The sequence below is a fragment of the Cyanidioschyzon merolae genome, chromosome 9, assembly GCF_000091205.1.
Source record: "Cyanidioschyzon merolae strain 10D DNA, chromosome 9, complete genome".
NCBI classification, from domain to species: domain Eukaryota; phylum Rhodophyta; class Bangiophyceae; order Cyanidiales; family Cyanidiaceae; genus Cyanidioschyzon; species Cyanidioschyzon merolae.
In genome coordinates this window covers 290,659-317,360 of record NC_010135.1, presented here as the reverse complement: position 1 = coordinate 317,360, position 26,702 = coordinate 290,659, and the positions used below count along the sequence as shown (strand labels likewise).

General features: G+C 58.4%; 9 protein-coding genes and 1 non-coding gene across 10 annotated transcripts, besides 1 other annotated feature; 2 read left to right on the top strand and 8 right to left on the bottom strand.

Moving 5' to 3' along the window:
- Nucleotides 1-251: 251 nt before the first annotated feature.
- On the bottom strand, nucleotides 252-1,883 carry CYME_CMI110C (hypothetical protein; the record flags this gene model as incomplete). Its single annotated transcript, XM_005536229.1, has 1 exon — nucleotides 252-1,883. One exon carries the CDS (start codon nucleotides 1,881-1,883, stop codon nucleotides 252-254), a length of 1,632 nt encoding a protein of 543 aa, XP_005536286.1.
- A 635-nt stretch (nucleotides 1,884-2,518) lies between these two features.
- On the top strand, nucleotides 2,519-2,752 carry CYME_CMI109C (similar to glutenin low molecular weight chain precursor; the record flags this gene model as incomplete). The annotated part of the gene is made up of 1 exon (XM_005536228.1): nucleotides 2,519-2,752. The coding sequence occupies one exon, from the start codon at nucleotides 2,519-2,521 to the stop codon at nucleotides 2,750-2,752; it is 234 nt and encodes a 77-aa protein (XP_005536285.1).
- A 1,442-nt stretch (nucleotides 2,753-4,194) lies between these two features.
- CYME_CMI108C (hypothetical protein) lies at nucleotides 4,195-5,343 on the bottom strand (the record flags this gene model as incomplete). The annotated part of the gene is made up of 1 exon (XM_005536227.1): nucleotides 4,195-5,343. One exon carries the CDS (start codon nucleotides 5,341-5,343, stop codon nucleotides 4,195-4,197), a length of 1,149 nt encoding a protein of 382 aa, XP_005536284.1.
- A 1,069-nt stretch (nucleotides 5,344-6,412) lies between these two features.
- Nucleotides 6,413-8,923, bottom strand: CYME_CMI107C (similar to 3'-5' exoribonuclease subunit Dis3; the record flags this gene model as incomplete). The annotated part of the gene is made up of 1 exon (XM_005536226.1): nucleotides 6,413-8,923. One exon carries the CDS (start codon nucleotides 8,921-8,923, stop codon nucleotides 6,413-6,415), a length of 2,511 nt encoding a protein of 836 aa, XP_005536283.1.
- A 2,052-nt stretch (nucleotides 8,924-10,975) lies between these two features.
- CYME_CMI106C (homogentisate 1,2-dioxygenase) lies at nucleotides 10,976-12,337 on the bottom strand (the record flags this gene model as incomplete). Its single annotated transcript, XM_005536225.1, has 1 exon — nucleotides 10,976-12,337. One exon carries the CDS (start codon nucleotides 12,335-12,337, stop codon nucleotides 10,976-10,978), a length of 1,362 nt encoding a protein of 453 aa, XP_005536282.1.
- Nucleotides 12,338-14,373: 2,036 nt separating this feature from the next.
- On the bottom strand, nucleotides 14,374-15,723 carry CYME_CMI105C (hypothetical protein; the record flags this gene model as incomplete). The annotated part of the gene is made up of 1 exon (XM_005536224.1): nucleotides 14,374-15,723. One exon carries the CDS (start codon nucleotides 15,721-15,723, stop codon nucleotides 14,374-14,376), a length of 1,350 nt encoding a protein of 449 aa, XP_005536281.1.
- Nucleotides 15,723-21,413, bottom strand: CYME_CMI103C (hypothetical protein, conserved; the record flags this gene model as incomplete). Its single annotated transcript, XM_005536223.1, has 1 exon — nucleotides 15,723-21,413. The coding sequence occupies one exon, from the start codon at nucleotides 21,411-21,413 to the stop codon at nucleotides 15,723-15,725; it is 5,691 nt and encodes a 1,896-aa protein (XP_005536280.1).
- Nucleotides 16,406-18,431: a sequence feature (possible transcribed region).
- CYME_CMI102C (hypothetical protein) lies at nucleotides 21,325-23,016 on the bottom strand (the record flags this gene model as incomplete). The annotated part of the gene is made up of 1 exon (XM_005536222.1): nucleotides 21,325-23,016. The coding sequence occupies one exon, from the start codon at nucleotides 23,014-23,016 to the stop codon at nucleotides 21,325-21,327; it is 1,692 nt and encodes a 563-aa protein (XP_005536279.1).
- Nucleotides 23,017-23,186: 170 nt separating this feature from the next.
- CYME_CMI101C (hypothetical protein, conserved) lies at nucleotides 23,187-23,966 on the top strand (the record flags this gene model as incomplete). Its single annotated transcript, XM_005536221.1, has 1 exon — nucleotides 23,187-23,966. The coding sequence occupies one exon, from the start codon at nucleotides 23,187-23,189 to the stop codon at nucleotides 23,964-23,966; it is 780 nt and encodes a 259-aa protein (XP_005536278.1).
- Nucleotides 23,967-24,015: 49 nt separating this feature from the next.
- Nucleotides 24,016-25,423, bottom strand: CYME_CMI100T. Its single transcript, XR_002461324.1, has one exon. It is a non-coding gene; the product is annotated as a hypothetical transcript (transcript).
- Between the last annotated feature and the right edge of the window lie 1,279 nt (nucleotides 25,424-26,702).

The window sequence follows — 26,702 nt, the reverse complement described above, 5'->3', positions numbered from 1 at the left end:
GATGCAAGCCGAATCCGTACACCATTTTCGCGACAAAACGCATCTAGACGTTCTAAAAACGGTTCAGTGCAGTGGATCGTTTGCAGACTGGCATATGCCGTCAGGCCGCTACGTGCATATCGGACTCGGACGTACGCATTCGATGCCCATGCGCATCTATCGGGCACCGCTCGTGACGCAAGGCATTCGCATGAACAGTGCGTCAAATAAGGAACGCACCCGTCGTGCGAGCACAACAACCCAGACGTGTATCACGAGTGCCGCACGCGCTTGCGATGAACACCGCTGGTGGTAGTAGAAGTAGTTGTAGTCGACGCGGTCGTGGCGGCGGCGGCGGCGGCTGGTGTCCTCGCACCAGCATATCTGCCTTGTCCATGACGTCGATTCTTGGCGCTGCGGTTGCGATTGGATAATCGATAAATTTGACATTGCGAGCGTTCTGGACACACACCGCGGCAATGTGTGCACACCCAGGCATCGGAACGTACCCAGCCGTGGTCCTCAAAGCACTTGGCACAGGTGACTTTGCGGCAGCCAGTTGGCAGGTTTGCACAAGTCTGTAAGTCCTTGGTGCGTGCGCAGACGTGGCAGAAACGTGATGGTGCCGCATTGCTGCCGGGTCGATAGCGTCCGGAACCCCCCAGCTCTTGAACGGAACCCAGTGGAGCAGAGTTCGTGCTGGACCCACTGGAGACACCTGACGTACGACAAGCCGAGGCGTCTGTGGATCCTGGCGCCTTGCTCAGTGGATCTGGGGCCGGGCTCTGTGAGCGCATCGCATAAACCACTTGCTGTGTGTCTTCTGCACTCCGGTCTGTATGCGTCGTGGTGGACTCCGAACGCAGCGAGGGTGTCACGGGCTCACGCTGCGCGCTGGATTCTCGAAAACGTCGGCGGCGATCGAGGCTGGTGAGCAACGATGCAGCCATGAGCTGTTCTCGGTACTCCTCTTCGGTGCTAGCGTATATTCGGGACAGATGCGATTGTGCAAATATACCGGAACTCGGAGCGACACGTTGCAGGTTCGACTGCGTTTCGCGCTCCGGTGGCGACGCATTCACCACATGCGATGGATCGGAGTGTCCGGCGTCTGCTTGGGTGCTGACGGATTCGTGGTGTTCATGTGCTCCGTGTTCGCTGTCTTCGGAATCACCAGTCTCTTGTGGCGTCGATGCGTCATCATCGAGGTCAAGACTCTCACTCCGCCGCGCTCGCTCTATTTCCAGAAGCTGACGTTGTCGAAACTCTGCTGCGTCCATGTACTCGTAGAGGACGGCATCGCGAACGCCCTCACCGGCCGGAGAATTGCGACCCTGTGGACCCTCAACATCTAAGCGATCAATAAAGAGGGATCCTGCCAGGGCGAGTCGCAGCGCGGAGTTGTTGCGCCGCAGCACCCGAACTTTTCTCGATGCCGAGGTGCCGAGCGCTGCCTCCACCGGCGGTGCATGCCACACGTCATTCCATGGAGTGGCAAGCGGTTCTGCAATGCGTGACCCGTATCCCCAGTTATGTCCCTGTTGACGCATGTACTCAAAGCGCCGGTTAATTTTATCAAGCGCTGCATTCACGGTGTGAAGCGTTTGCGCCTGCAGTTGCGCACCAGTGGGGTCGTTTTCGTAGCCACCAGGCACCGTAGCGGCCTGCTGCTGGCGTTGCTCTCGTTGCCGCTCTTCCAGGAGGCGCTCTTTCAATGCGGCCAGCTTTCTGACACATACCATGTCACGCCAGTTGCCTTCGTCACCGGCTCTCAGAAGCGGCTCCAGTTTTGCGACCAGAAGCGATACGGGTTCGGTCCCACGTTCCCAGGTCGTGTCGTCTTCGGGTAGATGACTGCTCTCGGGCAGTGCGTGCGTCGCGTAACTCTCGCTGGCGAGGCGCATCCTCTCTTCACGACTTGCCTGGCGCGTCCAAGTCACGAGTACAGACTAACAGACTGACGGACTGACGCAAAAGTCAGGCGCCCTCCGCGCGGAACACCAACACCAGTTAGGTTCCTGACGCAGACGCAGGTCCTCGAAGCCTCGTGACCGGGCGCTCCAGTGCCGCAGCAGCTCCCGTCACCACACACCGAGGTTCCGCGAAACTTACCCGTTGTCGTGCGTTCAGACGCACGCGTGTGTCGAGCGCGCTCCCGGCACCGCGGGCAACCTCAGGAAAGGCTTGCGCTGGTCGTACCCCAGAGCGCCTCTGCGTTCCGAGAAAACGCACGTTTGAGCAAGGCCTCCAGAAACGTAGACGTGTGCGTTTCCCCACTTGGCTCTACCTACTACCAGTGGACACCACACCGAACCGCTAGAGCAGTGAACACTGTTTCGTTACCCAAGCTGTCAAGCGTAATGGCGTCCTGTGTGTTGAACCTCAATGGAGGCGTACCACGAGGCGTTGCAGGAGGTATGGGAGGAGCGGTCGACGGCGCCGACTCGACGGCCTCTCGATCGCGTCGGCCAATCGGCGCCGATCCCCGGCGGTGATGCAGCGGCAGCAATCAGCAATGAGTAGAGATCAGCAATCAGCAATGAGTAGAGATCAGCAATCAGCAACGAGTAGAGATCAGCAATCAGCAACGAGTAGAGATCAGCAATCAGCAATGAGTAGAGATCAGCAATCAGCAATGAGTAGAGATCAGCAATCAGCAATGAGTAGAGATCAGCAATCACCAACGAGTAGAGATCAGCAATCAGCAACGAGTAGAGATCAGCAATCACCAACGAGTAGAGATCAGCAATCAGCAACGAGTAGAGATCTGTAGTAGAGATCAGCAATGAGTAGAGATCAGCAATCAGCAATGAGTAGAGATCTGTAGTAGAGATCAGCAATGAGTAGAGATCTGTAGTAGAGATCAGCAGCAGCGGTGATGCAGGAAGGCACGCACCTGGCGAACGCCTTGAAGAACCAAGCGTGACGCCCGACGGGTACGCGCTGGGGTTGTTCTCTGAAAGAATCCCCAGCAGGCAGGGTGAGTTTCTGGAGTGGTTTGGCGGTTGCTTCTCCGTTTCCAAATAAGCATAGCGCAGCGGCGAGATGCCCGCTGAGACGCATCGATGGTACCTCGGGCAGGGAAACGTTGCGTCAGCGTGGGACAGCGTCACGAGCGGCGCTGGCGCGGGCGCTGGCGCTGGCGGGGGTCTCATGTAATCTGTACATTTCTGTTTTTTTGGGTCTTCCAGCCCTGACTAGGAGTACGCGTGCCTCGGCCTACGCCCTCGAGTTCGTCGCTTGGGTGCGGCAGCTACGACGAGCATACCTGCGATACCTCCATGCATTCCGTCAACGGGATACGAGTCCGAAGGCCGTCTTGGATGGATAGCTGGGATCGCGCGTCTTCAGCGGGCTACGGAGGTTAGAGCAGCGCACTGCGCTGTTGCTGCTGGTGTTTGCCGGAAGGCGCTCTCGCGAGCACAGCTGCACCGTGCAAGGCGTGCACGCGCACCACGAGAGGCCGCTGGACCTTCATTTGTTTGTAATTTTGTCGTTTATAGTTGTCGCCAAGTGTTAAAGACAGGTTGAGTAAAGCGCCCAGACCCGTGAGCAGGTACACCGCTCTGCACAGAAGCGCCTGAGCGTTTGTGCGCTTTCGTGGTTGCATGCGCGTGTCGATAGCTTGGCCACTGTTACAGCACTCGATGTCGTTGCCTCAGAACGATTGGTTGCCAGTGCATTTTCGAAATCTGCTGGAACACAGTTCGAAGCAGCATTCCCGCGAGGGTGCACACGCTGCCAATAAACGGAGTAGAGACGCTTCGTACGCCGTCGGGTGGTCTCGCGCTTCAGTACAATTGGAACGCTGCCGCTCTGCCGTGCACCAGCTCTACCCGCCAGTCGTTGCGGATCGCGTAAGTCCTGGAAGATACTGCGCACCAGTCGCGCGTCTCGTGCGGTGCTCGAGCGCTACGCTCCAACGCATGCCGTCCTTCATGCAGGATGATGCACCGGAGGAAGCATGGTTTGAGCGCATTCCACTTCGGGCACGCCATTTGTCCATTTGGACCATGATAAAGCCGCTTGCATCAGGTCAAGACGCTTCGTTGTACCGTATCTTGGTACAGACCTTATCTGAAACCCCATTATCCCGCAAAGGTCGTTCACCAGATGTTTCTCACGAGACCCGAATCATGCTGTGAACGACCGAACAACGCTGTAGCCGGATGTTTTTGATTACATGTGCATACAGGCCCTGCGGTGTACCACTTTTTACATTTCGTCTATCGACAAGGCGGTATCGATGACGGAAAAACTGGATGCGGCAATGCTGTCGAGCGTCTCGCTGGAACCACCCAGCGCGCCGGTGACTATCGAGCTCGGCTCGTCATACCGTGGCGCAAGCATCCATTGCCGAACTGACCCCGACCCAAGCACGCTTAGCAGGTAATTGCGGCTCGCCAGTAGTTCACAGACAAGTTCCAAAACCTCCAGACTGTGTGAGCCGTCCAGCATAGCGGCCAAATCCGCCGCACTGAGTGCAACAGAAGGATGCTGGCAAAACACAGCGTACAGCTGTTGCAGCTGCCGAGCGCCATCACCATCACGAAACTTTTCCGGAAACCGTTCGAGTTCCAATTCGTTATTGTCCGCCGTACGAGAACAACGTCCAAGTCCACGATCGGCGTGAATAGGTTCATATACACCCGGACCAACGAGGTCGTGCCGCGGCACTGTGGCTGCTGGGGTATTAGCTGCTCCGGTGGCGTCAGTCTGCTGCGGCCAGCGCGCGCACAAGTTCGGGTTCGTCGACGGTCTCTTGTAGAAAACATGCTCCCCAGCAGCTGCACTGCTTTCATCGTGTGAAGCGACAGGCATTCCTGCTATGCCCTCCACGAGAGACGACGTGCGTCCGTGCGTCCCGACTGCTCGCACCGGCCCCGACGAGGTCTCGCAAAAAGCGTCGCCCGCATCCGCGCGGCGTTCGGAAACCCTACAAAGAAACGGAGCGTCGTCGTCATCATCATCTACATCGTCCTCGAGCAGCCCTGAAAAGTTTCCCCAGTCCGCAGTGCGCGGCTTGTGCGGCAAGAAAGCGCGAAGCCGCGCCAACGACTCACGCATCGACTGAGGCAGACTCACGAGTCTCTCGTGAAGATTATTTTCACTGCTACCTCCGCCTGGAGCTGGTCTCGTCTCCACCTGACGCTCTCCAGACGTATCACGTGCTATGGAGTGAAAGAGGTTTCGCCAGGGTGCGGCAAACGCCCGCAGTTTCTCTGCACTCTGCACGTAGCGTTTCGCCACTCGCTGGATACGGTCAACTTGCTCGAGTGCATTCAAAAAGTTCAGCTCGATAATCCGCAAAGTGGCAGTGATCTCCGCGTCTAAACTGTCGACCTTGAGCCGGTCCGTTTCCATCGTTTCGTACTGCTTCCCAGGGGCCTGTCAGGGACGCTCAGCAGCGAACAAGGCGCCTCTGACGCTGCCGCGGGTATTCAAACAGGAGAACAGCGCGCCGCGCGTCGCCCGTGAGTGCTCTTCCAGTGCCTGCCCAGGGCAGGGCACTCGAGAAACACAGTGGAGACGCCCGACGCCTTCTCGACGGTGTTCGAGGTTGCCCTCGGTGGGTGCTCGGCTGCCTCTGTGCACTCAGGAGCGTCGGACGAGACCCAGGGACGCTTCCTGATGAGCGGACACAACGTTTCGCTGCTCCCCGTGGAAGACTTTGGCAGACACACGCACTGCGTGGTGCTTCGTAGACGGACGTGTCCAGGGCTATTGGCAAGTGTGTTGTTCTCTTATCGATACTGAGACTGTGCAGTAGAAGCATAGTAGAGGAAAGGTTGGAATTTTTCGCTGGAACTGAGTCGCTTCCGCGGTGTCTGTGGGCTACCCGGGGCCGCGCAGCAGCCCCCCCGGTGCCCGAAATAGCGGCCCCGGCCTGCAGCGTCACGTTGACCGCTGTAGTAGGTACTGTGTGTTTACGTTCAAGCAGAGCCGGTGCCGTAGCTTGCTCACTTTTCCGCTTAGGAGTGCAATCCAAGCTTGTCGGACAAGTCTATGCCAAAGTCTGGGGTGCAGCGCGCACGCACCTCGAATAAAAGGGCGCTTGCTCTACGGTTCAGCCGCCTTGTGACCTGCCGCAGACCTGCCTGACCACGCAGTGTGTGTACGCGTCTATGTATGTGTGTATGTGCTTGTTTTCAGGGAGCGGCTTCAAGCGGCCAAGCATACAGCGTGGCGACATAGTCTATAATTCGCTCCGCGGCACCCGGTGCAACTGCGTACGCGCCATGCGGTAGCGCAGCAGTGCCCTAGCCGCTGAATGGACATCATTCCAGCGGTACACGAGTCAGACATGCAAACTCAGGTGCTTTTACTGCTGCTTGTCGAGAGAGTTGCGGTCGCTTTCAGCATCCTTGAGCAGCGTCCTAGCCGCTGAACACCCAGCGTTCTAGTAGTACACGAACCAAACATTCAGCAGCAACTAGTCGAGCAAGTCGTGGTCGCTTTCCGTCAATAGGCACGGCACGCTTGCAACTCGCAGAACGTATCGCTGCGCGTCCGCTGGACTGCATCTGTCTAGAATCAGCTGCACGCGAGCGTGGACATAGGGTCGAGTCTCCCCCGAAACGAGTACTCGACAGGTATCGAGTTCTCGGAGACGCACTCGGATCGTCCACGCCTCTGACACCAGTGAGGCGGCGGGATGGGTCCCGCTCGACTTGCCGAGCCCCACAATGAACGACGTGCGCGCCTCATCCAGGCCGTACGGTCTCAGTATATGCACTGGCCATTCGAGTTCGAGCTCCTCCAGACCTGTCACTGGATCCCTGGTCTGCAGACAAACCGAAGCGCCGAGGTCCCTTGTAAAGTCCAGTACGACCTCCAGGTCCAGAACTGGTACATATACATCCAAGCAACGGCAACTGTTCGGGAAACCCCCAATGATCGCATCGCACTCGAGCGGCTCGACCTGGAGCTCTTGTGCGAGATGGAGCCAAGCAGCCGCCGACTCCGCAGCGTCGGCATCCTTCTTGCGCTGGTTGCAGTGTGCAGCGATCGCGGAGACGGCTTCGACCTGCTGAGCAACCGGCTTCTGGGAACCAGACCGTGCCTCACTTGGCGCGTCCAACACCGAAAGCACCTGTCGGTGCACAATGATGTCCGCATAGCGCCGTATCGGGCTGGTAAAATGCGTATACACATCCAGGTCGAGTGCAGTGTGACGGTAAGCGGCTGCATCGTCAAAGGCACCAGCACAGATGTATTCAGCAGTCGCCATCGCCTTGGTAAGTTTGTTGCGGAGAACGATCATTGCGATCGGTGCTGTGTCCGCTAGCGCATCCAGACTCGTTTGGAGCGCTTGCGTATCGCTTGCTGTGAATGCGAGGCCTCGCTTTGTCGCCCACTGGGTAATACGCTCCACGAGCGTTTTATCGAACGGCGGATGACGTCGCAGGAGTGCCTCCCGGGGACAGTGCCGCTGGAGGAACCTCGCGATCTGTTCATTCGCCAGGAGCATGAATTCCTCCACGAGCCAATGTGCACCGTCTGGTTCGCCCGTCTTCTTCAGGTTCGCGAATGAACGAATAGCGCGCACTCGCTCCAGCGACAGCTGGCGTTGAAACTGTAGGAGCGCGCCCCGAGCGCGTCGCTGTTGCCGCCTCTGCATTGCCAAACGGTACAGGAGATGCACGTCCGCTATCAACGGATCGGAAACTTGAGACGGATCCCGATCCCGCAGGATCCGCTGGACCTGCTGATACGAGAGCTTGGCGCAACTCCGGATAAGCCCGCGACCGATCCAGGGCTCACCCTGCACTGTCCCATCTGTTGTCAGCAGAATCTCTACCGATACGGTTCGTCGATCGCGTCCGGGGAGCAGCGAGCAGAGGTCTTCGCTAAGCGCTGGCGGCAACATCGGTACTGCATGGTCCATAAAGTAGAAACTAGTGCCTCGGCGTGCTGCCTCCTCATCCAATAGGGTCCCAGTTTGTACATAGGCCGACACGTCTGCGATATGGATGCCAACGCGGTACCCATTTGCATCGGGATCCCAGCGCACCGACAGCGCATCGTCGAGGTCGCGACTCGTCTCCGGGTCGATGGTGAACGCCCGAACAGCGTCGCGCCAGTCACGAATGTTATGACTTTTTGAGCAGGCATCCCAAGCGGTACCCGCAGCGGATGCATCCCAGGCAACTGCTTTCGAAAGCGGTATCCAGCACGAGGCCGTAGCCGGTGGTACAGAAAACTTGTAGCGAATAAGCGACATGCCAGCAGCGAGGTCATCGCTCTCGTCCCAGAGTCGCAAGAGCGCACACCGCGGGAAGGTGTCGTGTGTATGCCAACGGCCCGTGAACGTTGCGACAGCTAGATGACCAACGCTTCGATACAGGCGTTCCCTAGCGCGAGCGCAGAAGCCAACCAGCTCGATTTGAAACCTTGGTAGACGTCGATCATCTGGTGACAAACACAGAAGTGAATCGTGTCGTTCCACTCGCCCAAATATGTATCGGGGTCGGTGGCGCTCCAAAACAGCAACGACTCGCCCGCATAGGTGTTCGGGTTCTGGGCCTTCGGCCGGCTCCAGGTGCGTCCTCGGTTGACCCAGAGGCAGTGTTCCTAGCGCCTTGTCACGTTCGAGTTCGGCGCTGGCTCCGAGCGACGACCCGTCAGAGGTCGACGGCTCGGAACACGAGTCCTGAACTGCTACTGGTACTGCTGCTGAGTTGCTGTTGCGTCGTGGACGCGTCTTTACCAACACGGCAACGAGGTCTCCGTCGAGCGCTCGGTTGCGAAGCTGCTCCCGCTGGATAAAGATATCTCTTTTGTGGTGCACGCTGCGCACGAAAGCTTCCCCAGGTTGTTTGGCGTTCACACGAAGTTCTCCTGCCACCACTGTACCGCGCTCGAGTGCTTGCTGGACTTGCTCGGCTTTCCACCATGGCCTGTACGGACGCTCGGGTGTGGTGATTGTTCCGTTGGAACGCATCCAGAGCAGGCTCGAGACTGGTTCTGGCGTATCAAGCCTTCAAACTCGAGTACAGTGCTCGAAAGCTCCCATTTGTGAACAGAGTGAGTAGTACACGGTCTCGTCAGGGAAAGCGCGTTGCTTGAGGGCGCTTTCACGTACCGCCCGCCACCGGAAGACCCACAACAGCTGAACGGTATGCTCGGCGGCATTGCTCTGCACAAGTTGCCAGGTCGTGCCTATTCTTTCTCCAAAATGAAGCACTGACTCCTTCGTTCACACGCAAGGACCGTAAAGATCTTACACCCGTATCGGACTGAAATGAAACGAGTCCACTATCCTGAGTCAGGCGTCTACAATAAACGTCGGATTACTTGCGATCGCCACTAGTACCAGCCTTTTCCTCTATCCCTCTCTGTCACTCATATTTGCGGCGTTAATTGTGTCAGGGTCTCCTGTCGCCCCAGCTCCGTAATACGTTCCCGGAGGATGATATGGCAGCGTTCAGGTAACGGGATTGTTGCTTCTGGCTGCTTTCCACGCAATTCTTGCAGAGGCGGAAGTTGCGATCCACGCTGCGCTTGTCATTTTCAACTGCTTTGCGTACGGCGTCGGGGCGCCCGTCGCGGCGTTGACACGTGGATGTGGTTAGGTGTCCGGGTGTATCCGCTGCACCTCAGCGTCCTCCTTCTCCGATGACTGCACTGGAGTGCGTGAACGTTCGCTTCATCGCTTCGTACATGCACTCGACTGGTCCAGAAGACTTGCCTCTCGATACACGCCTTTGTTGCCGCTTCTGGGCGATGTCCTCGGCGTCTACGCTTGGCGTGCAAGTGCACGCTCTCTCATTCGACAGAGGGTTTGTGCAACACGATGTTGCTGATGATGAAACGAAAACCGAAAGGATAATCCAAGCTCGAGACCAAGTCGAGAAATTTCGAGTCGTCTACGCCCCCTTCGTGCAAAGCGGCGACGTACGCTCTGCTTCCGGCGATTGCTGCAATGATTCAAGTCCGTGTCAAAGCTTCTTTTTTCCCATGGAAACAGAAGAGACGGGTGCCTCGGCGAGCATATCTGGTGAGAGGTACGCTGCTGCTGCTGCTGCTGCTGCCGTCGGCGCCGCCGTTGTAGGTCGCTTCAATGATGGCAACAAACCGACTCGGATTTGTATTTCGAACGGAATCAGTGATTTCACATGAAAAGTTCCGTGCGCGTCGGCGTGAGCTTATGAACAAGTCGTCTGGGGACGACGTCGACTTTCTGCCTCGTAAATCCTCAAGCGTGCATTGGTCTGCCCATGAGTTTCATGGAGACAGCACGATCGAAAACTTGAAACATCCGCGTATCAAACATGCTACACGTAAGCTTCGGTGACGAAGTGTGGATGCTTGCACGTATGAAATGCATAATGATATCGTATATGTTACGAACGCTTGGTCGAGGGCATTTTGAATCATCCTGATTCCGGTAATGTGACGAGTGCCAACAGCAAAGATTCCGAACACCCACTCCAAAAAGATGACCGAGAATCCTAGAATGCTTTTGAATTTTTACGTCATTTTTCGCGCGCTTTGGATGCCGATGCTCGAAACTCGAAAAAACAACGTCGAAAATATCCAGCTAGGACAAGAATGAGCAGTTCTGCGTGTTCCAATCGGAGACGTACGCGGGTGTGGATGCTTCGAGGCTTTTGCGCGATGCGGTGCGTCGGTTGTTGCCGCTCGGGGATTTGCATCCAGCTGAACGTGTTTTCTCGTCCTGTATTGACGTTTCTGCGTATGCCCTGCGGGCTACACCACAGAATAGGCATGGTGCGCCCATCGCACTGCGGGGCTGACGTGCAGTCTCTGGTGCTGTGCACAAAAACCAAACACACCTTGCCGATAGGCAGTGCAGTCCGGGCGGCATCGACGCAGCTGGCTCCCGTGCTCCATCGTGAAGCGCTTCGCAGCTCGTGCGGTCTGCCGCAGCGACCAAACGGTAAGAGGTCGATCTGGACGCGGAGGATTCCGGATTAGATGCAACGATCCTTCGCCATTCAAGACGCATGCTTCAATGCTTCCCCAGCACTGGCTATGAAGAAGGTATCGTTGCTGGCGGAAAATCGCGCCAGCAACTCGTATACGTTCGATCAAGAGGGAGCAGCTCTAGCGCCTCTTTGGTAATGCGCAACATACGACTGGTTTCGAACATAGCCGCCAGCGTCGAGTCCGGTAGGCGTTTCGGTCGGAGTTGTTCCGTGGCAGCCCGGGCGAAAGACTCGAGATCCGGCCCATGCGCACTCATTATCGAGTGGAGCGAGCAGGCACCCGGTGGGAAACCCGCCGCACTCTTCGCATCGTATTCTCCCGCTAGGTTCATCATGAACTCCGTCATGCAGTTTCGATGAAAATACGGAGGTCGAAACGTGTGCTCCTGAACGTTCCAGCGCGGTGGAAATATAACAAAGTCAGCTAGCGCCACTCCAGGTTCATCGCTGCGACAAGTGAGCACCGTGAAAATCGATGGGTCCATGTGGTCGAAACGAACCGCATTTACCGGACAAAAGCGGTCCAGATCGTAGGCAAATGGCGCGTAGTTGCCGTGCCAGGCGACAACGTCGAAGACGGAGTGATCCGTCTCATACATAAAGATCTGGTTTTGGAACTTGGCCCATATTCGCCAAGAGCTCTGGAGGGTATCGCGGTCCACATAGGCGAGCGGGTAGCGGAAGTCGCGGGGTGCAGCGCATCCGTTCGCGCCAATGGGACCAAGGTCGGGCAACTCAAAGTGCCTGTCGTAGACCTCAAGAACAAAGCCGCGGCTAGTCGACGTAGTGTCACTCATGGGAACGACACGTGCAGCAAAGCGGATGCCACGCGGCACTACAGCGACGTGCCCAGCGGGCACTTCCAGCATGCCGAGTTCAGTTTGGAGCACGAGTTCGCCTTGTTGCGGGAGGATGAGCAGGTCCCCGTCAGCATTGTAGAATGCCTCCCCGTCCATGGACGTATTACACCAATACGAATATATGGAGAGACCGTTTCGGTCCTCGGGAAGCCCGTTTTCTCCAATACGGAACAGGCCCCGCAAAAAGTCTGTGTCGGTGTCGGCGTCGGCGGCGTCGGCAGTCCTGTCTGGGGCCGCGTCGTCGCGCGGTTGCCAGCGCAGCCGCTCTGGTGTCGCGATCTGTCCTCGAAAGCCCAGACCTGGCGCTCGCTCTGCGAAAGATACCCGCTGGTATGCCCCGTGGTCTACAGAGGGACGAACGCGGTACATCCAGGTTCGTTGGTTCGCGCTGCGCGGCGCCGTGAACGCCGTCCCAGATAGTTGCTCAGCATAGAGCCCATATGCACACTTTTGGGGATTATTCTGACCCACTGGTAGCGCTCCGGGTACACACTCTGTTGCAAAATGGTTCCCGAACCCGTACTGGTAGTCGTAGCGCAGCTTCATGGCCCTGAAGAACCCGAGCGTGTCGATATCACAAGTTAGAGCAATCGCAAGAAGCGACCACGGGCAGGCATCGAGGTTCAAGTGCAGATATCCGGTGCAGACGGCATTGAGCAGATCTGCTTGGTACCCGTGATACAGGAACAAACAATTCGTTCTATAAATGGATATAATAGGACAGGATGTGTTGTGATCATGCAGAGAGCAGGGAGCACAGGTGACGGTGATCAGGATCAAACGATCATGTACATAAGTGAATACATTTGAACAGAATATGTTGTAGTTGACGCACGATCCATGCGTTGAACGGGCATCCCCCGACAGCGCGAATGTTGCCGGCATCCGGGGAACCTTCTTCACTGCCGTCATAAACGCCTCTGAACCCCGACTCCCCAGTCCAGTGTTCGTTTCATGAGCTCGAAGCGTCATCCGGTGAAGCCCCGAGTACCAAATCTCCAGGGGATGCTCGCAGCGATGCTGAACAGAGCACGCTCCATCAGCGCGTTGTAGAGACGCATTAATGCCGCGAGTCCGGCAGGGAGCACACAGATTCGCCGGGGCTCGCGTTCGGGCATGTGCACCAATGGAAAACGTGTTCACAGCTGTCTCGTTTTCCTCGCGATATTTCATCACCACATGCAAGGGATGCGGAGTGCCTCTGACTCGCCGATTCGAGATGGGACGCGGTGTTGCTGACTGCGCGGCACGTCGTGCGCGCGTATGGCCCCTGGTACACCCCAAAACGGCAACATAAAAAAGCGGGCATCCAGGTATCAACTAGGCACGTGTCCGCAAATACCTCCGGTAACAAGGGCAGCACGTGCATAGAGCGTGTCGACACCGGCTGATGTGTTACGAATGAGCGCTGCACGGTACAGGACTGCGTGCAGGTGCCCCAGATGCAGCACCAGTGTGATGATAGCTCCGAGGCTGAAGGAGTCTATGCGATAAGCACGAAGTGCATGTAACCCAGTTCCAGGAGAGGTCGTATCTCTGCTTCGCAGTGGAAACGGGTGCACTGCGCAACGATAAGCGTGCAATGCGGCACGCGAGGCGAGCAACCTCCAGTCATCATGGCGACGAAATCGAACGTTTACCGCCAGTACTGCTGCGCTGAAGGCGGCGCGCGTCTGCCAGCAACGACGACAGTGGCCTCAGCTGCTAGCCACGGCGCTTTCGAGGGTGCAATGAACCTGCAAAGGGATGACAGATGAGCCATTGACCCTCAGAGGATGAAACCAGGTAGGTTCAACGTCGGCTATTGCTCTGCACGAACGATTTCCCGCTTCATGAATATCGCTCCGAGCCTATACAGCAGCTGGGATGGAGTGCTTGTACGTGCGAACGCCTCCAAAAGTAACATTCGAGCACTAGTGCAGCGGCTTGTGCGTGTTTCCGCCCCCATGTGCGTGTCGCCGGCTGCAAGAATGCCTCGCGGAGCGCTTCGCAGTGAGAGGACGACCAGCATGGATCGTGTGCTCACGCCTCGGTGTCATTTGAAGGCATCGGATCAGACTCAGCTGCAATGCGAACCCAAAGAGCCCATACAGGTGCATCGTTAGGAACGTGAAATTGTGACCCTAGTGCACTGGACGCCGTTCAGAACCACAGTACGGTATGCGATATGCAAGCATGCAGTTTGGCCAAAGATCCGGAATACAAAACGCCACGAACAAGGTGTAATGACGCAGCAGACATCGCGCTTCGTCAGACAGCTAATGCGTCAGAGACGAGCGCAGCAACGTAGCCCACTTGACCATGTGTCGTACCGGGTGGCTCGCGATTACTCCGGCGTCGATAGAGACGGCAAGGTTTCGACACGTCAACGGCGGGTTTCGCTGCTTGGCAACTCCTTCAACGATGACACAGTGCCTGTGCGAATCAGGGAGCAAGACATTCGTGAGGGAACGGCAAACCCTGTACCGTATACTGAGCTACCCCGTGACACCGAACGGTGTTGTTTCTAGACTCTGCGGATCCTTTTTTCTCTTCAAGTGCAGACACGTCACTTGATCGAAAGCATGGCGAGGCGCGAACACTCAGAAGAGCGCAAGACCGCTCTCCACGCGTCGCAGTTGCGTATCCACATCGTCTGCAAAAGTGCTGACGTGATCACTGACTGCTGGGCTCGCAGTGCCGCCCCAGCCGGGCCCGTGTGCGTACAGGTACCCATCACCGCCGCCAGTGATCAGACTATAATCCGTGAGCAGCGCACACTCCACGCCATAGAGCCCGAAAAGTGCAGTGCCGCCACTCAGACGGAGACTGGAGGCATGTTGACTTGCACGTGCCCGAGCGCGGAAATGACGCGTTGGCCGATGCACCGTACCAAGTTCCTCGAGCAGACGCAGGGAACGCGCGTCCCAGAGCCGCACCTGGCCGCTGTCGGTGCCGGTGATCAGCGCCCGTCCCCGCGGCTCTTCCATGACCAGCGTACGAATGGCGCTGCCGTCCGAGTGTGCCCTGAACTGGGCTGCACAGCGAGACGTTCGCATATCACACACGGCTAGGTGGCCTTCGGAGGACGCACTCAGGAGCCGCGTCCCATCGCCCAGTACGAGTCCGCAGAGGGATTCGCAACTCGAAGAGCCGCGCACGCTCGAATCTCCACCAGGGAGCGTGTGGGCCCGGAAACACAGCACAGGCTGATGATGGTAACGTTGTTGTTGTTGTTGTTGCTGTGGATTCAGTGCCCCCGCCCGCAGATCGAAGACTCGAATGGTGTCCATTCGACTGGGACCTATGTCGCCGCCAGTCGCATTGCTGCCGTCATAGGCGCGACCAAAAGTCGCAATCACATTCTCCTGATCGACAAAGCAGACATCATGTACGCAGACATCGCCGAAAGGTCGCCAGACCTGTTCCGGCTCACTTGGCGTGCAGATGGCAAGCTTATCGGGCACGCGCCAGAGCGCCACCAGACCTGAGGCGTAGGCAGCAACCACGGCATCTCCAAAAGGTGCGAAGCGAACACGCTGCACCACTTGGCCGCGTGCGTGCGCCCATGTGAGCTGGGCTAGAGCGAACGGCTCTCCAAAAGTCCAAAAAAGCAAGTCACCCTCAGTATCTCCGGAAATGTACCGATTTGAGAAGGGATGCGCCGCCAGACTCGACGCGAGCACCTCGGAGCGCCAGCGGAGCCCGCGCGACGCTGCCGCAGCCTCCGCATGCCGCGCGTCGGGTACACGCCCGTGCCAGTTGCCGGCGCGGAGGTCACGCACGACGGCCGATGCCGAGCTCGGTGACGATCGAGGCAGACGCTCTGATTCGCCGTCCGTGGAGACACCCTCAGCGGGCTCCCAGCTGAGCTCATACAGACCTCGATGCGGCTTCAGTGTGGCGACGACAAGCCGCGTCGGCTCATGCGGCGCAACAGCCAGCGCCGTCATCAGGGTCGCTTCGCGCAGCAGGACGCTGTGGCGCGTCTTGATTTGCGAGCGACGTACCGTCGAATCTCCCGCACCGGAAATCGCACCGGATAGAGCGTCCGCTCAAGCGGATACGTCGTGCCGGAGACGCCATCCGCCGCCGCTGCACATGACGCTGGATGCACCGCTTCGGCCGCGTGATCCGCGAGCAGCGCTCGCGCGAGTTGCGTACGCACCCAGCCACCAGCAAGCCAGCAGCGTCGCCACAGCTGCTCCACTGCCTCCTCATCGCCATCGGGCAACTGCTGCTGATGGCGTCCGGCGAGCGCATCGCCTTGCCCAGGCGCTCCAGCGATGCGCTCGATCAGGAGGTGGATGGCGGTACGCAGCGCCGTCGCCCAGCGCAGCGCCGCCGCCGCCGTCGTCGTCGTCTGCAGGCACACCGCACAGCGATCCAGGGCGTCGACGAGGCACAGCGCATGCAGCATGGACAGGCAGTGCGCGCGCTGTCGACGACGCGGCAGGCACGGCACTGATGGGGGTCGGGGCTCGATCGCCGTGTCCGTTTCAATCGCTTTGGCGGGAACATGTGCTGTCCGCTGCATGCGTGTCGCCGCGTCGCACCACGATGCGTGCATCGCGTTGATAGGTGTCCAGCGCGCATGCCGCCATATCCAGAGGAAACGCGCAACTTGTGCTGCTTGTGACAAGGCAACTCGCGTTGCCTCGGGTACCACTGGAGGTGATGCGGCTTGGAGACGTTCTGTGAGCACTGCAGCGTCCATCAACCAGACGTGTTGTTGTTGTTGAGGTTCGCTGATGTCTTCGTCGGGATCGCTGACACCCAAAGCGATTCGGTGGATAGTGGCGACTAGATAAGAGAGTATGCTGTCCAGGAAACCTTCATCTAACGAGATGCGGTGAACGCGAGAGCGGTGCGACTCCAGCAGTTGGCGAATGACGATCCAGGCGTTCAGCGAGCCGAGCAGACGGGGCGCGTCCTGGTGCAGGAGCCACTGCCCCGTGGCCACGAGGACGCTCTCGAGGGCGTGCACGGGAAGCGGCTCCTCGGACACGGCTATCGTTTGCTGCACCCAGGCACGCAGTGCGGGGCGCGCGAGAGTGCACGCGGTGGAGTTGCGCAGCAGCGCTTGGCCGAGGGCGTGGCTCTGCATCTGGATACGCCACGCCGGATGCACCAGTCGCTGAGCCAGGGGCAGAAGGTCGGTCTGTGCCAAAAGATGGCCGACTCGAAACCGGAGTCGCTGATGCGCTCCGATGAAATCCGGCCTACGCTGGACAGAGGGTGCTGCCTGCAGTGCTCTCGTCTGGAGCAGAGCACCAGCCATGGCGGGCCAGGCGCTGGCCTGCGATTCGTTCCGCAACCAGTCCATACGCTCTACGATCGCTACAGCATGGTCGTATTTGCCAATGACGCAAGCGCGTAGCAGTTGCCATTCCGGTGCCTGCTGGTGCTCCTGGGCATTCCCCAGCGCCTGCTCTGCTTGGAGCGTCGGTTCAAGTCGCGACAGCAATAGCGCCAGTTGCTCGTCGCCGAGGCGATCCCGGATGACTTGCATGGCTGCGGATGGGTCAGCACCCAGGATGAAGAACGCCGCTGACAGCTCGTAGTCATGGACGGCGAGTCTTGCAAATGCGTTCTTATTGGCCCGCTCTCGAACGGCGGCATCCCCAAAGTCTTGCGCGAAGAAGCCCGCGATTCGCGGCTCGCCGATTGCACGGAAGAGCGTGCTCAGCACGCGCGGTCGTCGCAGCAGCACGTACCATAGCACTGCATCCCGCGGCTTGTGTGATGCGTTGTAGGTTGCGCGAGCAATGACCTCGACGAGACGGTGGATGAGCAGTTCCGAGCGCACCCAATAGCCACAGCCGTATTGGCGCGCCATGTGCCATTTAACGGACCCGCTCAAAAGTCCAAGCTCCTGCAATATCGCTTCTTCGCAAGTTGCGTGTAACGCGAACTGCAGGACCTGCGGCGGAATTTCCAGATTAAGACGCCGATATGCATCCGCGAGGATGACGAAAACGGAGCCGTTAGCGTCCAGAGCAGCGCAGGCTCTGGCGTGAGCAGCAAAGCTCTCGTGGCAAGCACGAGCGAAAGCGCCGGCATCCGCGCCTGTATCTACGCTCCGCATCAGCGGTGCTACAGTTGGCGGCATTCCGTCGTGCTCGCGATCGACGGCGCAGTGGGCGTGCGGGTCCGGCGAAGCGCTACGCGCTGTACCCAGCTGCTCGAGAGCGACGCTCTCGGGATGCGCTGTCGCATCAGCGGCAGTGCCGGTGTCCTCGCCAGGTGCCAGTGCCGCCGAGTCGATGCTTTGCGCGATTCGCATAGCTGCATCCGGTGTGAGTCCAGCCCCGATGCCCGCCATCAACGCCATCTCGTAACGCGCGTCAGCGCTGAGGGCCTCGGTTTCCTGATCCGCTCTTGACATTGCCATGCTCGCATCGAACACAAAGAGCTGGTCGTTCCTCGAAGCGACGACGACACCTTCCGGCAGCGAAATCGTGTGGTGAACGACGCCAGGCAACTGACCGCACGAGATCCAGCGGCAACCCCGGCGATAATAGAGCCACCGGTCCACCGTGAGATAAGCGCAACTACGGTAGCGTGCGAACGAGATATCCGCATCAGGCCGCGTATCCGACACATCCACAGTAGTTAATGCGTAGATATCCGCACCGTCGAATGAACACAGGTGCAGTCGACGTGACGCTGCATCCCAGACGGCGACCTCTTGGGCGTCAGCGGAAACCACCAGGCGACTTTGGTGCCAGTGTGCGCGTTCATGAAGCGTTTCCGCCACCAGGCGCGATGCCGTAATCCGTTCCAGTACCGACCTGGAGGTGTCGAGTCGGTACACAGCGAGGACTCCGTCCACCCGCCATACGAATACCTTGTCTGTACGAACCGCAAAGGCGCAAGGCGGCGGATCCGAAACACATAATCGTACCCAGGGCGACAAGTCGAAGCAATGCAGGGCAAGATGTCGGCAGTTGCGGGCCGGTGAGCTGGCGCGGGCAGTCGCCTGCCCCTCTTCGGGCTGGTGCTGGTTGCATGCGGGAGCGGCTTGCACGGGCGTTGCGCTTCCGCAAGGCACCAATGGCGCAATGGCAGCATCACCGGTTTCCGAATCGATGCTGGCGGGCACCGAATGAGCCACGGAAGTTGCATTCGCGTCCCGAACACCAATGATCCTGGAGACGTACCAGACCATGTCGAGGGCGCTCCAGCAGAGCAAGCCTGTTTCTTGCGGCTGGTCCGCCTCGAGCGTATCGAGCATCTGCGGCTGATGACGACTCCAAACGGCACAGTCGTCGACCTGGACCCCCGGCGGTGTCGACGCGGATAGCACACACATCAGCGGCGCAGCGGTGGCCTCGTCCGGTATCCGAGCTTGCGTTTCACGAGCGTCTACTTCGGGCGGCGACAGCCAGCCGTACAGCTGGAGCAGACCTGCCTCCGTCATCGTGAACAAGGCCAACTCAACGCGTTGAGCGCAACGCACACAAGCGGTAAGCTGGTTGGCGCAGTGAACCCACCCTGGTCGCGAAACTCTAGTCTGGGTCAGGGTCGGCAGCGTTCGGGGACCGTATCCGGAGCGCAGCGCCGGCCAGCCTGGTAGCGGCCAGCACACAAGTCGTTGCGTGCTCGTAAGTGCTACCAGCGTGCGCGCTCGAGAGCCGTAGGAGAGCGCGCCGATGGACCCCACATCGCCGTTGCCCAGTCTGACAACGTGCGACCAGAACTCCAGGGCATCGCCTGGGCGACCGTTTTGGTACCAACGTTCCACAACCTGACCTCTCTGCAGGATCCAGTTCAGTTGTGCAGGTTGCGCCGGCGGCTGCTGGCTCCGCAGCTCCTTTGCCGGAGCACACGCGGCGCTGACCGGCGCTCGCCACGACTCTGCTGCTGCCTCGATACGTACCGCAAGGCATGCTGCTGTTGATGCAGCGGCGCCCTCAACTGACTCGAGAACAGGCGTCGGCGGGCCGTTCCTTGCAACGTTGGCGTCCGTCTCGGGAGGCGCCACGGGCGTTGACGCCCCATCTGAGGCCCGATGGAACGGTACCACCCGGGGTACCGGTTCATCGTTCAGGTGCGAGACGCACCAGAGCGTGGGCATCCCCGGAATCCATTGCCCAATATAGTGCACCGCAATCGACGCTCGATATGGATGCACGATGATGCCCTGTGCGGACTGAGCGTCTCGCTTTGCATGTGGACGTGTATCGCCGGAGGCTGCAGCGCCCCCGAGATGCCACTCGGATAGAACCACCAGAGCAGCGTCATTCTCGTCTTCAGCGATGCCTCCGCTGCCGTACTGGTGCACGAAACAGGCAGCTGTATCGACCGCCTGCGTCGCGAGCGGCATGCCGCTCACCGTGGCTATCGAGCGCCAGTCCGTTGTCGCTGCAGAGAAGAGCCTCAGGCGGCCGCATCTATCGCCCACGAGCAGCGCCTCGCCACCGCGAATCGGTGCCGGTTTCCAAGCAAGACTGCACAGCGGATCTGAGGTATGAATGAAGACAGCTTCACTGTGCATACGCTGATCAACATTGTCATCAGCACTGTCGTTGGTATCGGTATCCGATGCAGCGTGGAACGTAGCTGCATGCCACTGTGGACATGCGCCGATCCAGCACCCGTCACTATGCCGCAACGTCCACGCAAAAAAGCACCCTGAGGCACTAACCTCCCCCAGATAGATCGCAGGAGCATCGCGTATGCGCTGCTGCTGCTGCTGCGCTTCGAAATCCTCTGGATGTGGGCAACGATGCCATCGGCGGAGCGCTGGCACATACCACCAGAGCGCGTGCTCCGTCCACGCCACGACCACACCCGTGCTGATCGCTGCCAAAGGCGAGCACGCCCTCGCTTCAGATACCGACACAGACGCGGGTAACGGGCGGGTATGCGATTCGCCGGGTGCTCCCGTCGACAAAGCGGCACCCGTGCTGCCCTGATCCCCGTCGCCATTGTTGGCAGCAGTTGTGTCGACGGGTGTCGTCGGCGTTGGTGCGACACTGCCCACGAGCCACACCGGAGCGTCGAGGCGACCTACAAGCTGCCAGCGGCGATACAGGTTCGCCAACCCGCCCCCCGACCCGTGTTCAATACAAACCACGTGTCCAGCGTGCGTCCCTAGAACCAGCGCCCCGTCCGGTCTCCGAAAGCGTGCACTGAGCACAGCATCAAAATCGTCAGCAGACGTTACGGAATGACAATCCGCATCGATGATGCGTTCACGTCGCGCACTCCAAAAAAACTGACGATAAAAGCGCAGTCCACTAGTAACCCAGAGCGCAACGCTTCCGTCCTGTTGCACCGTAACGACCAGTGCCAAGCCAGCGACGCTGATGGCGTCCAAACACTGACCGAAAGCCGCGACGCTACCAGGTTGATCCAGAACAAGACGTGGTCCCTGTGCGCTTGTCTGAGGACGCGTCGCGCCCGAGCAGAACGCATCGCAGGTTTGTTTGAACGTCGACATCGTCGAGGTTGCCGGGTTGGAGCATTGACGGAAGCTGCGTCTCTGGGGTCGTGTCCAGAAGGTGTCGTCGTTACGTGTCAAGCGGCACGAGTGGAGTAACCGTGGTTTAAAAGAGAACGCCAACGAGTCGCAGCCAGAACAGGGGCAACTCGTTTCGCGGAAAGTAGATGGTCTCCTGGAGAAAGTCTGGTGCATCGGTGGCGGCGTCGCCGAGCATCAGTTCCAGGGGCGTGTATTCGACATCGCCCGAGTCATCGAGAACGAGTTGAAAGAGAGCTCTTCGTTGCAAGGCGCTATTTTCTAGGAGTATTTGGTAGCCGTTAAGCCAAATGGCCTGTGGACGATTCGCTGTGGACGGTGTGTTCCCGGGGAGTTTGGCTTCGGTCTCTGGCGTTGTACCCGTGGACTCGTAGCGAACGCGTATGGGTTTCACCTGGGTCGCCCCAGAACATAGTTGGAAAAGCGCTGCTGCTGGTGCGGCGTCGTTTTCGAGCTGGGCGAGTTGTGATCGCTCGCGCTCGAGTGCGAGACGTTCTCGCGCGAGGTCAGCTTCTAGCTGAATCGCATGCTTCTGCAGTTCGAGATATCGCAGCTGTTGGTCTGTTCGGGTGCGCTCGAGATCGTCGACCCGTTGGCGCAGTTTCGCCACTTCTGCATGGTCAAGCTGCTGTCGCAGCTGTTCGTTTTCGCTCTTGTAACGTTCGACCAGCCGTTCGGCGGCATCTAACTGGACTGCGACGCTAGCACGGTATTCCTCGAAGGCACGCGTGGCCTCTGCTGCTTGTATTGTGCCATTTGCATTCCACGGAAATGTAGTGGCTGGTAAACGCTGGGCGCCCTGTGTCCCAGCAGCTCGTTCGGATGAAGGCAATTGCGCTGGCGACGTGTCCTGCTGCAATGCGCGAGGCTCTGCGCCAGAGCCTTGCCTGGATGCTGGCACCCCTGCCTCGCTCTTGTCTTCGTTGGTAACCATTCTCGGTACTGGTAGTTGCGTATTCGCTGCAGTACTGGAGCGACGATGCTGCATGCGACTCTTGGTGGTCCGCACACCACCGGAGAGCCGACGTGTCGCTGGTGTGCGCGCACCGCGTAGACTATCGCGTGCTGACTGCTGTCCGTCAAGTGTCGACTCATCAGGAGCAGCCCAGTCGGGCCGGATTAGGCTCGTTCTCGACGTATCGTTCTCTCGCCATGCGAGCTGAGAAGTAGCGCTCGTTTCCGCTGTATGCCTCGCTGGCGGTGTAGGTTGCCGCGCCTGCGCCTGCGCCGCGCCGGCCGGCGATGCTGTTCGTGCTTCTGTTTGAAGCAGCTGGTCGAAAGCCGCTGCGTCTCCTTTGTCTGGTCGAACGTTAACTTCAGAGTGTTTCGACGCCTCCGCGGCAACAGGCGATGCTGGGGTTCCCGGAACGGCGCCAGCGTTCGTCGACAGGCTAGCTACTGGGCGCGCTTCAGCGAGAGCCGTGCGCTCCGTGGACTCGCCGCACTCGGAAACTCCGGCGCTAGTGGTGCTTCCTGCCGTCGTGAAGATGCAACCTGATACACCGGAATATTCCGAACCCTTGCGCGCGGTTTTCCGAACAAGCGTGTTGGAGGCCACCTCACCGTCACTGGGAGCAGCCGTGCCGTCTGCCGGCAGATGTTTCGCCAAAGGCGTCCACGTTGCAGCCGGTGGGGCGTTCTCTCGATCCTCCCAGCTTTCCTGGATGTCACTCAGGGGTCTAGAAGGCATCAGCAAGCGGGGACTGGAAGGTTTCGCCACTATGTGTTGCGCATCCTCGTCAGGTTGACACCCAGGCATAGGGCGTTGAGAAGCGCGAAACGCGTGCGTGCGTGCGTGCGTGCGTGCGTGCGTGCGCAGCGTTGCACATCGTGGCGATTTGAAATCAGCGCCACCAGAAAGGCGCGCAAAGCAGCACTGCGCCGCAGGTCTGAGCGACTCCTTCTGCCATCGACGCTTTTAGTCCGTTGATGGATACTGTAGACTTGAGACATCTCGATGAAAACCTTCATCACGCTAGGACACAGTTTGAGGTTTGGGCAAGAGGACGTTTGAGCAATCTGGAAGAGGTACAGCGGACCTGGCAGGAGACAACGGCGCGGGTGTCACGGGAAACGGAGACATTGGTACAGCGGCGCACGCAATTCGAGGCAGCAGCGGCACGATTGCAGGAGCGTTTAGAGGCAGAGCGTGAGGAGCTGGACGCCCTCGAGCGTGGAATAGCGCAACTCGAGGCACGGGCCGCTGCGCTACCGGTGAGGCAGCAGGAACTCGAGCAGGAGATCGCTGAGCGCCGGCAGGAGTTTGAGCGCCGTCGAGCGCTCTTGAATGCGTGCGAAGAGGCACGGCGCACGCGTCTGCTGCATCTCCAGAAGGCGCTTGTTTGGTACCGAGATAGACTGGGGCTGCGGTTTCAGAGAGTTGGCGCTGCCTCGGCGACCGAGGCCGGGCGTGTTGACGGCAAGGTTCGCGTGATTTTCCGACACATCGATTCGCGGGCGCCGGATCGCGAGTTTGCTTTTACAGTGTATGTAGATGAGGACGCAGATTTATTCCGAGTCGAGGACTGCGTTCCTGACATTGATGTAATGAAGCCAACGGCCGGAGCAGCGAATGTACGTCTCGCACAAATGGTGGAAACGCTGAACCGAACGAATGATTTCGGAGCGTTTGTGGCACAGATGCGGCGACGCTTCAAGGCTTGGGTCCAGATGGAGAGCACGGATCAGCTTGCTGGGCGCCAAGCGTGAATCCAAACCCCGCCGACTTTGTCCACACGCATGAGAAGGCCGCCAGGCTTGCTGAATTCCGCGCTGCACACCGGTCTGTGGCCTGGTCATTGGCGCGAGATACCCTGTAATAGCTGTCTGCCGCGGGTGCGATGCTGTGCTTGCAGCGTGTATGGGAACCGGCGCCCTGGTCTAGTCGATACGTTCTTGACTCGTCTGTGTGTGCTCTGTGTGCGGTTCGATCGACTGTTTTGTATGAAGCAGTCGTGTTCGACTGCACGCTGCCATTTGTTCATTCGGTATCGATGCCAGCGTTCCCAGTCTCTATCCGAGGCCGAGTGCGATGCTTACTGCTCCAAAACGCAAGATGATTTCCGAAAGCCAGCTGCCTATACAGTACATGCGTCGCGCATGCCGGAATTTTGGTAGCACCTGTGAACGATCATGCCGAATGTTCGCAGTTGGCTAGACAGCCGGGTTTCAGAGGAGTAAACGCGATCTCGCACCGAGACCGCACCAAAAACAACGTGGTACCTAACACTTTATGCCATCATTGCAGGCTGGATGGCGAGCATGGATCAGCTGCACGGGGAGTCGCCGCGGATTGCTCCTGTGCGGCCAGCGAGGCGATACGTTCTCCTACGAACACCGTGGAACTCCCCTGGAGAACAATGAGATGCATTCCGAAGTCAATTAGGGATTCATCTAGCCTGGGTTCCCCGCGCCTGAATCAATTGAGGTACGAGCTGCATCGGGCATGTAAACTCTATCGAAGCGGCTGCATTGCCGTCCCGCATTCCATACCATCCAGGCATCGTTAGCAGTGTGCAGCGCCACGGACCTGAGCGGTTTCCTCGTATTGGCAACCAAGCGGAACGGGTCGCGTGCAAAGCTGGATCTGTTCCTTTGGCATTCGCAGCAGCCGCTTTGTTGTGAAGATCGAATGCATTGACCAGTGAACACCGCGGGCACCGAATACGTAACGGCACGGAGTGGGTATGTCTGGCATTGTTTCACCAGCGCTGGCGTCAGCAGCAGGCGAGGAAGCGCACTGTGCGGCACGGGCATCGTGCAGCATGGAGCCGAGGGCCCTAAACGCAACGCCTAGAGGTGCTGACGCCGCGCGTCGTCTGGCGCTACGTGTCCGGTGCCGTGGCGAGCGCTTCCGAGGAACTCGGCACCTCGCGGGTCGCTGGAACGCTGAGGCACTTCCACCCGCGGCGACTGTCATGGTTTATTAGCGTTTTGCACGCGTTTGCCGAGGTTTCATCTACAGGCTCTATGCAATCGTTTGCGTGCTGGCCCCGCAAAGACGGGAGCGTCTCACGGCACGTGGCCCGAACTCCATGCGGATGTGGAAGCCTCCAGCATGACGCTTGAATATTTCCATCCAAGATGGTATTTGAAGCGTAAAAGTCCTTCAACTCAGTATTATTTCACCCCCGCTGCGGTGAGTACAAAGAAACCGAAATCTCGATGCAATGTGCCGCATAGATCGTGGAAGAATTGCCTGTGGGATACGTACGCGTTACTGACCAGTGCAACAGGGACTGCATTCCTCATTCAGGTCAGTCATACCACAGTTCTCAGATGGCTAAGGGACACTGAGAGGACGGAGATCACGCGCCCCGCGCCAAAGTCAGATATTCTTCGAGATCGCTTGCAGTCAGTGGTACAGAACGACCCGTTGATCACTTTAGGGAAAGCGCAAAACGATGATAGGAGCCACCATGGGCGTTTCTGTTTCTTAGCAGCTGGTTCGAGTGGTCCTGAAACCACTGGGATACAGTCGGAAAAAGAGTCCTTGTTCACATATGGCCATCTTCCATCGAAATCGCAACTACAAGAAAGTTCCCGGAACTCGGCGATCCGTATACAGCACAGCGACGTCGGTTTGTTTTCTCGGTCGATGAGACTTGCCTCGGGTGAAACGGTCAAAGCGGATATGAGTAATCCCGGAGCAGGGACCAAGATGTATGTAGAATCAAACTCCAAGAGACCAACGACATCATCTGTTCTAGAGGCAGCGGAGTGATTTTGCGGCCTTAGTTTCGGTCGTAGTGAAGGCCCGTACAACAGCACCACCCGCTTTGTCGAATCGTTGAAGACCTGTCACTGACGTCCGGCGAAGTTCCTTCTATTGGACAACTTGGCATTTGACCATTCCACTTGCGTTCGAGCCTTTACCGATTCTATTGAGGTAGAGATGCTTTTCATTCCTACATGCTCATCGTGGCGCATCCTCTGCGAGGAAATGTTCTCTATCGTGAAACGTACTGATCGCTCCACTGGGCGAACCGCTGATTCGTTCAGCACACAATGAGACACCAGGGCAAATTTCGCCTCTCTTCCGCAAGCCCTTCTCTCTTTCTCGGGAGGTCTTCACCCAAAGTCTTGAACAAATACATTCAGTTTCAAGAAAATCAGGAATGAGCTGGGGCGTACACCTCAGAAAGTCGAGACGGAGAAGTGCAAGCGGAGCCCTGCGCATGTAGAAAAGTTCGCAGCGCTGACGTAGGAGCAAATGGAATGGAGCGCCCAAAATCGAGGCCTACTTGCATTCGTAAGTGCAAACAACGGGAAGAAACGTATCGTATTTGTGTACCGGGACTTCGACGCCGCCTTCAATGTCAGGGGATGTGCAGTGCTGGAGAAGAGACCCGAGGAGCTGGCGCGAACCAACTTTATGGGGCAGCCTCTGATACTCGAGGCGTATAAGGAGAAGTTGGAGCTACTAGTAGCTGGCCGGTCGACATA